The sequence below is a fragment of the Pteropus vampyrus genome, unplaced genomic scaffold (assembly GCF_000151845.1).
Source record: "Pteropus vampyrus isolate Shadow unplaced genomic scaffold, Pvam_2.0 Scaffold35, whole genome shotgun sequence".
Classification (NCBI taxonomy): Eukaryota; Metazoa; Chordata; class Mammalia; order Chiroptera; family Pteropodidae; genus Pteropus; species Pteropus vampyrus.
In genome coordinates, this window is record NW_011888816.1 from 3,137,341 (window position 1) to 3,147,242 (window position 9,902).

The 9,902-nt window shown below is 51.6% G+C and overlaps 1 protein-coding gene across 1 annotated transcript in view; it reads right to left on the reverse strand.

The window, feature by feature from the left end:
* The window catches only part of TRAK1 (trafficking kinesin protein 1), a 123,442-nt gene that overhangs the window by 16,608 nt on the left and 96,932 nt on the right, over positions 1-9,902 (reverse strand). Inside the window, exons 11-13 of the mRNA XM_023529069.1 lie at positions 8,694-8,930; positions 7,380-7,696; positions 591-935 (exon numbers count right to left, since the gene is read on the reverse strand). Of these exons, the coding sequence (XP_023384837.1) occupies positions 591-935; positions 7,380-7,696; positions 8,694-8,930 (899 nt within the window). The remainder of the gene's footprint in view (positions 1-590; positions 936-7,379; positions 7,697-8,693; positions 8,931-9,902) is intronic.

A 9,902-nucleotide genomic window follows, 5' to 3' on the forward strand; every position in this document is an offset into this window, starting at 1 on the left:
TACAAACCTCCATTCAAGTCAGACGAGTAAAAGGCTGATCCAGTGCTGCCTAAAACCCCAAACACTTTCTGGGCTTCCTCTCACTTGAATGCAGTGTGGGGAACTGATTCCCTTATTCTCCTTCTAAACGATCCAGGACTCAAAATTTCCCCTAAAACCGCCTGACTCAGCTCAGTTTGGAAGTGACCGGGGGACCGGAGAATCTGCCCCTTAGACACGGGAAGAGACCCACAACAGGACAAGGGGAGCCGATGTGCGGGGGGCGGGGGAGGGAGGGAGGCGGGGTGGCGTGGGGTTAATCCACTTCTTTTTAGCAGCCTTTCCTGCTCCCGCTTCAAGATCCCCGCCGGGCCATGTGCCTCCAAGATGGGCAGGGAGCCGCACCCATCTGTTACAAAAGGAGGCGCCCGACCCTGTATCAAAAACCAGAACTGCACAATGGGCATGCTTCCATAATCACCCACACAGACGAGCGGAAGCTACAGACAGAGAGCCACTACAGATGGTGCTCGGAACAGAGGTGAGAATGGCCCAGGACTCGGCCTCCGGTAAAGGTGCCAGGTTTATAGGACTTATCTCGGTGCCCTCACCAGACCCCTCCTCCTCCTCCTCCTCCGTGGCCGCTGGCGGCTCCTGCATCTCTTCTGGGAAAGCCTGAGGCCGGCTCTGGTAACTTCTGCTGCCTGAGACAGTCACGCGTGCTCGGGACCTCTCACCTGAGGTCTCTGGGTGCTGCACTGGCGTGGAGGTAGCTAGGCTCGGGAGGGAAATGTGGTCACCTGTGTCATCTTCTTCAAAGTCGTTAAGGCAGTACACTTCATCCAGGTCAACGTCCAGCGTCCGGAAGCCCTTGGTGACCACACCGGGCCGGGGGTCCAGGATGCCCCCGAGGTGAGGCTGGGCCAACTGCTGCCAGTGGTGCAGGGTGGCAGAACCTTTCGGGATAAAGGGCAGAGAAGGGGAGACGGGGAGAAGAGAGAGTTAGGATGAACGTCCTAGCGGACGGCTGCTCGTCACCCTCACAGTGTGCAGCGGGAGCCCTGGCAGGCCCGGGGAGCCACAGCTGGACTCTGGCAGGGACACCGGGGACACTGCCCCCACCCTTCCTACCGTGCGACAGCAGCTAATACCCCACCGCAGCTGGAAGTGGCACCAACTTAAGGAAGGAATCCATTATTTTTCTAAAGTAAAATTCATGCCATACTGTGTGCCAAGGATATTTGGTGACGAACTCTTTATTTTGATCAACGGATGTCAACCCCCAACTCCAACACAGAATCACTTTAGAAATAGAAAAAAATAAGCATGACTGGCACAAGAGGGGGGGTTGGGAGAGGAGACGATGTGTACCGAGTCTATGCCGCGTGAGTATGCACCTCTGGGAGCAGGAAGACAGAGCAGAGGCAGAATAAGGCAAGGTCACACCCAGCCCGGGAGCCACGACAAGAGAAAAGCAGAAGGAAATTGCAGCAGCACAGAGAGACAAGCGGTAGGCACGGCTGTCACCTCCTTAGGTGTTCTGTACCTGCCAGCAACCTCAAGGTGCTCCAGGTTGAGAGGGAACTGGCCTAAGGGGGTGTGACTGAACAACACGGCAAGTGCGCACAGAGGTCTGAGGCAGAGGAGCCCATCTCCTCGGGGATACCGGACCCCGGGGCTCAGATGACATCGCGCGAGGTCTGTAATAACACCGGAGGATGTCTCCGAGGACCTCGAGGGTGTCACGGGCACCCACAGAGAGAAGCGTTCCAAGGCCGAGTCTGCTTAGGAAACCCGGGAAAGAAGTGTGTTTTCTGAGAGCATCTCAGAGCCCCGAGCGCCCTGCTGTGTGCTGGGGTCCTGCCCAGCCCGCTTTCCGCTTGGAATACTTCCTGCACCTCACGTGGCCCTGGGATTGTGGGTGCATGGCCCGTGAGGCTGGGCGTCCTAGTCTCATCCTCCAGATGAAATTAACCACACAAACCAATACTCCACACTCAAGAGAGCCTGCGAGGTTCTCGGGCACAAGAAAGCAAGAGCCTTCCCACACCCATGTCCTCCCAGACCGTCACCCCTCGTTTACCAATGGTGTCCTCTGTTGGGTGGGCCAGAGCCCCTCTAGATCAGGAGGCCGCCCTGTCAGAAAGGGGAGCCACGGATGCCAGGAGCCCGCAGCTCAGGAAGCCGAGATGGAAGGGAAAGCAAGGCAGGGAGCCAACCGGAGATGTGACCGAGACACAGAGAACCCACTGTCATCGGCAGCTCTCGACCCTTCCCAAACACTGCTGGAAAGTCACTTCCCACGCGACAGTCTCAGCCAAGGAGCCGTGACAGGTTTCTGTAAGTGGGCAATTTTAAATCCCCGTAAGAGAGAAAAAAACGTCTAGACTGCCAGTAAATGTGTAGAAGGGTTCTCGGACACCCGCTTTGAGCTCTGCCCCAGGGTTAAGTGTGCACAAGGACCACAGCAACCTCCTGAACTGGAATCTATTGAATATACACATAGAAACTATTCTAAATGCAAAAAAGAAAAGAAATAAGATAATGAAGAGATGCCTATAATGAAAGGGCACCACACAGCTGATCTCTTATTAGGTGGTGAGACACACTTAGAATAGCGGTTCTCACTGGGAGAAGGAGGGACGATTTTGACCCCCAATGGACATTTGGTAATATCCAGAGGCATTTTGGGTTGTCACGACCGTGGAAGAAGAGGGGGTGCTGATGGCGTCTAGAAGGTAGAGCCAGGGATGCCGCTACCCATCCTGCAACTCACAGAACGTCCCCCGCAACGGTCAACAGTGCCGAGATGGAGAAGCCGTGCCCCGAGCGAGGACCTCGGCATTCCAGCCAGGAACCTGGGCTACGTGAGAAGCCTAAATGGTAGGCAGTGAGACTTCCAGGTAGGTGCATGCAGGGCCAGCCAGGAGACACGCACGCTCCTGCTGATGGGAGTTCTCATGCCTCCACCCCCCACTCCTAACCCATAATGAGTCTCCCCGTTTGTGTGTTCACTGGAGGCACAGGCATGTCCCTGGCAACGAAACCACACTGGGGAGAAGTCATTGACAAGACACACGACATCCAGCTTGGGAATGCACATACAGGCCTTGGAAGGATGGAGAGAAATCTCTGGGGAACAACGTGGCCATGTCACCTCTACTTTTGGAGGGCAAGAAAGGGGAAGTCGACAGACAGCAGAAAGTGAAGAACCATGTCAGGGGAACTGCCAGTGCTTCCGAAGGGGGCTCTAGACGTTTACAATGCGTAGGTCGAACTCGGTGAGGCTGGTGGATGAGTCAGACCAGAGTCCCAAGCGCCTGGATCCTCCGCCTGTTTAGCAGACTGCCCCCATCTCTCCCCACCCCATGCCCGGGCTCCAGAGAGAAACGAGTCTGCTGTGTGGCGTTAAAGAGGTTACAGAAGCACATGGGGCTATATGCGTTCTCGGAAAACAGAGAGCCGAGGAAATTCAGTGATAGCAACTGAAAGATGATGCTCAAGGATGCGCTGTGTTGGATTTCTTTACCCTGCGCCTTGGGCATCCCTTACTCGCTAGAGAACAGCCAACCTTTATGTGTACTGCCACTTTACGATAGAATTACTTGTAAGTTTCTGCATGTGATTACAGATTAATTGCCTTTCAGAGACTAAATGGGATATTTAGTCAGTGGATGTTGAAATTCTCAATGAGGCACTTCCTTCTGCTTCCACAATTGTTAAGAGTGCTGAATAGATTTCTAACCTACATCTATGTCTCTGACCACCGCCTTAACTTCTCCTGTTCTGACTTAACAGATATCTTATACACAAAGTGGGAAAAAAGTAAATTCCTTGAAATAAATCATTTACAAAAAAGAACGGCCAGCTCGTGTTGAACTCTTACTAAGTGCCAGGCACTCGAAGAGGTCTATATTTATTAATTCACTTAATTGTCATGATAACGCTATTGTCCCCATTTCACAAATGAGAAAACTGAGCACAGGGAGGTAAAGTAACCTGCCAGAGGCTGCTCAGCTGGCAAACAACCAACCTGGGATTCAAACCCGGGCTGGCTCCAGTGGCCATGATCTTAACCACAAAGACTGCCTCTTAGCCAGCGGCAGAAGTCAGGTCAATAACACACCAGCGTGGCTTCTCCAACCCTCATTCAGGCGTTTTCCATTCTGCAACAGTGAATATCGGTGAAAGCTCCCGCGCACTTGACTGTTAGGAGTTACATCTCCACTCTTGACTGGTTTGAGGCCCCAGGAGGGTTTGCTGAGCTCGGCACCTGGGCAGAACATGTCCCACGCCACTCCCTTCCATTGCCACTACCTGGACCATCACGTAGGAATTCTGATCTCCTGGCTGCCTGAGGCCCTTCCTTTGACACAAGAGGGCACACAAATGAAAGAGTACATAGGAACTGCATCCTATTCAGAGCCTTTGTTGCCTCTTTCCCCAGCTCATTCCTTAGCCTGGCGTCCTGTAGTTGTCAAACACGAAGCAGGAGAATCACAGTGCTGTGAGATACTTCCTTTATCACCACCTCTTCCCACCCCCATGCACGTGAGGCTGGGGTCAGGCAACTAGGCAAGAGACAGGAGGACCTCCGCGCTCCCACTTGGCACCGAGATGAAATTCTATGGAAATGGGTGTGAAAGTGCAGAAAACATAATTACAGTCCCTGACCCTTTCCTTCTGCTTCCCTCCCACACCCTACTGTTCTAGCCAAAAGGTATTCACATCGTCAGAGGAGAAGGAAAGCAAATCCACGTGTGTCAGAGGAGCACCCGGGGCCTAAGAGTTAGAACTAAACCTGCCGGATAATGCACAGGTTAGAAGTGTATGCTTTCCCCTAATTACATATTAACTTGTTTATTTGGAAATGCTATCTTAGTTATAATGAATCGGAAGGGAAGAACAAGATCCGGGGTGCGGGGGGTAGGAGATATTGCCCGACTCATCTTTTTCATGCAGATATCTCTCTTCCAGTGTGAATGTTGTTTATTCTTCACCTGCTTCAGACACGTATGGTAAGATGAAGAAACAAGAATGCTAGCATTCTTAGACACTCTGCCCAGCTATTTGGCTGACTCCAGTAAGCAGATAGCAAGATGAATTAAATAGGTAAGGGAGACACCGATGGAAGACACAGATTGGCTATCTGCTTGATCCCAGGGGCCTCACCCCGGGTACATTTACTGGGGCCGCTGGAGATCACAAGAATCCTATCAGCTTCATAGTGGGCCAGTGGAAAATGACGATGTAGGAACGTGGCCCCAGCACAACGCTGGTCCTGGTCCCAACCCTGGTAAGGCCACCATTTAGACCTAAGGTGCCAGAACAGGGGCAAGGTTGGGGAGCCTAAGCTTTCATTAGCACCCATTAGGGGTCGGGCGTAAGACAAAAGCCATCACATTTACTCTTCACCTCCACCCTGTGTGGCAGATATGAGCCCTATTTCACGAATAAGGGAAAGAGGGCTCCAAAAGGTGAGATAACGTATCCAACGCCAAGGTTAGAGCTGCACTGAACCCAGTGTCCGGCTGACTTCCATGTCAGCACTCCGCCTTATCAAATTAAACACAGTAGCACGAAAAATAACTGGGGAAGGGAGGAAGAAATAAAATATCGGTTGTATTTTAAACTACTAAGAAGTCTGAGTACTACAAGAGGGACCTCCATCATGAGAATGCATTACAGGCCATAGTGATAAGAAATGTCTTCATGGTAGCAACTTAGCTTCCTGGTGAGTGGGGTGCTACAAATGAAATTTTATATCTTGCAAATCCTGCCTCTTAGTCCATTAACTTATCACAAAAATACTGCTATTTCAGTCATAATATTAAAAGAAAAAAAATTCCATTGGTTGAAATAAAATTAAAAAAAAAATCTCTTCCTGTAATATGCTTGGAAAATGAATCCAAAAACATATTCTTAGATGATCTCATGAAACACAAAGCCACATACAGAAAGCAGACAAGACGGAATGATAAACTCCAATGATCTTTGAGAAACAAAGGAGAAAAAAGAAAAAGAAGGCAGAAAGTAAAACTGTGGGAATGGAAGATTTTATTGAAAGAAAAACAGACAAAATTGTGGATCAGAAAACAATCACCAAGCTTACAACTGAATGAACAATGAGAAAAACAAACCATCTCTTTTCCGAGCTCTACGAAGGACCTAAATTACACAACTGAAAAATAATCACGAGAAAAAGAACGTAAACCCACCCTCTCCCTTTCTTTGGAGAATGTGGAACCCAGCCTGATTGAGTCTTTCACAAGCATAACCTCATCTTACAGCAAGAATTCTCCACTGCCCCCAAGGGGTTGAAAACAGGTACTTGTGAGGTCAAAAGAATCTACTCTCTTTAGGCACAGAGCACAGATACACATAGTGTACATAAACAGTATATCTGTGGTATTACATTTTCAGGGGGGAATAAATGTCTAAAATAGCTCCTTAAAAGGGGGAAGTAATTTTTGAAAAGTTGAGAAATACTGCCTTGCAGAAATTCTGGTTTGGCTTTGCATTAGAAATGTAGTATGGAAGTCTAAAACACCTTCTCAAACTCACGTAAGTTTCCAAACTAAAGGAGTAAAAAATGAAAAACACAAACACTTGGTGGCTCTTGGCCGGGCAGCGGTAAAGGGAAGACATTTTATAATGCCTAAAGGAAAAAGAAAGGAAAAGAGGTGGGTTTTTCCATGAGTTTAATCATCTGGGGTGTCCCCAGGAGTAAGAAGGGAACTGCCCCCAGAAAGGCAGGCTTAAGGAAGTACGGAGCTCACTCGCCAGCACAGCCACCCCTTCCTGGCCCCAAACTGTGGAGGTCTGGGAGCCTTGCTCAGAACACTACATAGGAAGAAAGCCACACTCTTTATTTGAAGATCCGAGTAAAACACGTGAGCTGACAAATCGCAAAGACAAACTGCAAATGGCTTCCGTGTGGTTACTGGAAAAGCTTAGAGCGTTTGCTTTGCGCCCCTCCTTCCCTGACACCCACATTTCTGAGAAATGAAAGCATCAATTCTCTACACTGCTCAGACCCCCGGGGAGAACCTGATGAACTTCTGCGTATGTGAGCAGTGCCTCTGCCTGTCCAAAAGATTGTTATTTCTAAGGCCTTAAACGCAAAAGAGAGAGAACCTAGAAAGCACGTTCTTTTCTTTTCTTTGGCTCACTGGCCGAGGTTAGTCTTGGGTGCCTGCGTGTGCGTGTCTAAACCTGCACCGGGGAGCTGGGGGCCGAGGCCCCAGCCCCTCAGAGGAACTCAAACCAGCAGCGTGGGTGGCTATCCCTGAAGAAAAAGGAGTAGGCGTGACAAAGGCTCCCCGCTTGCCGTTGGTGGATCAGGGACCACAGGGAGTCGCTGAGGAGGGCAGAGAGGGGCCGAGGGCCCTGGGGATCACCTTCCAGCGGCTTCACGATCTGGAGTTTCTCCGGCAGGTAGGAGCGGCTGCTGAAGGACATGCCCGAGAAGCCGGTGAACTCGGAGAGGCGGGAGTGCGTGCCCAGGGACGGGATGCTCTCGGTGGGCGTGAGCGAGCCGCTGAGCAGCTCGCCCTTCTCCGCCAGCTCCCGGAGCTTCCTCTCCTGCTCCTCCTCGAAGAACCGCCGCTCCGAGAGGTAATTCTCCCGGCGGAGGGACAGCCGCCTCAGCGCCGTCTCCAGGTCGTGGGAGCCCGGGGTGCCCGGCGTCCCCGGCTTCTTACTCGGCTCCTTGTTTCTGGAAGGAGGGGAGACGGGGTGAGCGTGGAACGCCCAGCAGGGGGCGCCTTACACCCTCCAACGAGGCCTGACTGCTGAAAGCGCAGGGGCGGCTGCAGGGTTTTCTAAGGAAACCGAGGCAAGCCTTTGAAATTTAGGCAAAAAAATGGGGAAACAAGTGCCTGTCCCGAAGAACTAATTCTCTCTCGTTTTTTCTCTCCACGGGGGGCGGGGAGTGAAGAAAGCACTCAGGCAGAATGAAAATTTGCACCCACAAGGTAAAATCCAGTCCCTAGAAACACCTGTCTCAGAGCCCATGAGAAGCCTTCTTTGCCACAGCTCCCAGTTAGCAGAGGGGCGGCAAGCTCCAGGATGCTTCTCTTTTCTCTCGAAGGTAAGGAGCTGACGGCTTAAAAACAGTTCTGATCAAGCAGTTTCCCCACTGAACTCAACTGGTCATAAAAAGACACGATTTTATTAAGTCACAGGAAAAGGGTGCACAAAGTGGACGATGTTGGGGGGTGTTTTGCAGGGCTTCAAGACAAACAGGGACTGACCACTGTGGAGGAAGGCCCAACCCAGGGACACTCGGTGTGACGGGCACTTGCTGGGCACCCTGGACCCCAGCTTCTGAGACAAACCAGATTCTGGTCACAGGACACAGTCTGAGTCTCCCTGAGCCTTTCGAACATCCCAGCTACAAAGGGGTTCATGAAACACAGGTCTGTTCTGTAGCCTTAACAGTGAAAATTAAAAGAAACAAATATTCACTGCCCCCCGCCTTCAGCATCTTACGGGAAAGCAGACTCCTTGTCACACCTCTTCAAACTGGGTCAAGTATCAGCATCAAGGATAAGCGAAGGCTTGACAGGTGGGTAAAACTCATTTGAGAACTGAGAGGTGTGTGTGTTTCAGACAATCCTTAACGGCCCCCCCCGTCTCATTACTGAACCCGCGTTCGATCCACATCCCCTCCCCCCGAAACAGAAAAGTAAAACTGACTCCCGCTAGCTCACCCCAGGTCGGCCGACTCCGCTTCCAGGATGATGCTGTTGGTCTTGTTGTCCAGGACGACGTTGCCGACGTCGCTGCCGTAGAAGCTGGACCGGGGCGTGCTGACGCAGCTGGACAGGAGGGAGTTCATGGCCGAGGACTGGTTGGAACCGGGGATGTTCATGGGCGAGGGCGTCAGAGACCTCTGCCTGACGACCTGGTTGATGTTTCTCACGGTCTCAAAGACTCGCTTCTGGTGCCTGGGGAGAATGCACAGCAGCACCTGCGAATCAGCGACTGCAGGAACGACCTTGGCGTTAAACCCTCCGAAGAGTATCGACCGAAGCGCCAAAAAAGGCAACCGACCGACGTGAGCCCCCAAGCAACCTGTCATTCATTCTGTGCCTGCCACGTGTTTCCTGGGGAGATGGTTGGAACGCAAGGGACTCAACACCCACAGAATTAAAAGCTCTAATATGGGGTTGTGTCCCCTGAGGTAAACTTAGCAAGAGTGATATGCTTTTCGCTTCCCTTGAGCTTGACCTACAAAAGGAAGTAAGTAGTACTTTGTCTCTCAGCTGGTTTTCTTTTCCAGGATAGTCACTGGAATACACATCTCTCTTCTTCCAACTTCCTGGAAGTTCATAATACACATCTTTAAAGCCTAACAAGAGACACTGGGGGGGGGGTGTTGTCAGCTGTCATTTCCCTTCATCTGGATTTAACCTGTGGAAGGACCACAGTGATCACGGTGGGTCTCGGGAAGCTTAGAAGAGAGACGTACGCGATGTCAGGTGAGTCCGGCTCTTCCAGCTGCAGCTCCTTGCGCATCGTCCCCTCAATCTCAGCTGCCAAGGAGTCCTGGGAAAAGCCAGAAGACACATGCATGAGCGGCAGCTCAAATGCTCCGGCTCTCAAAGAGGCCTGCGGCCGGGCGAACCAAAGAAGGGTAAACTGAGGCCTCAGGAGCCCGCAGACTTCCCACAACAGCATCTGCCATTGTTAGGGCCCCTGGCTGAGCAACGCCCAGGGCAGGCACTGAACATAGCAGGCACCAATGGGCCCTGAGCATAAAGCCTCTTTGCTGCCACGCAGCTAAGGGTCTGAAAGCAGACCCCATGTTCCCCTGGCCAAACCACAGAGCTGCAGCTGTGGCCTCGGGAGAGGCAGAGAGCTTATGGGGAGAGAGGACTGTGTTCGGAATGACACAGATGGGCGGATTTCCATAGAAC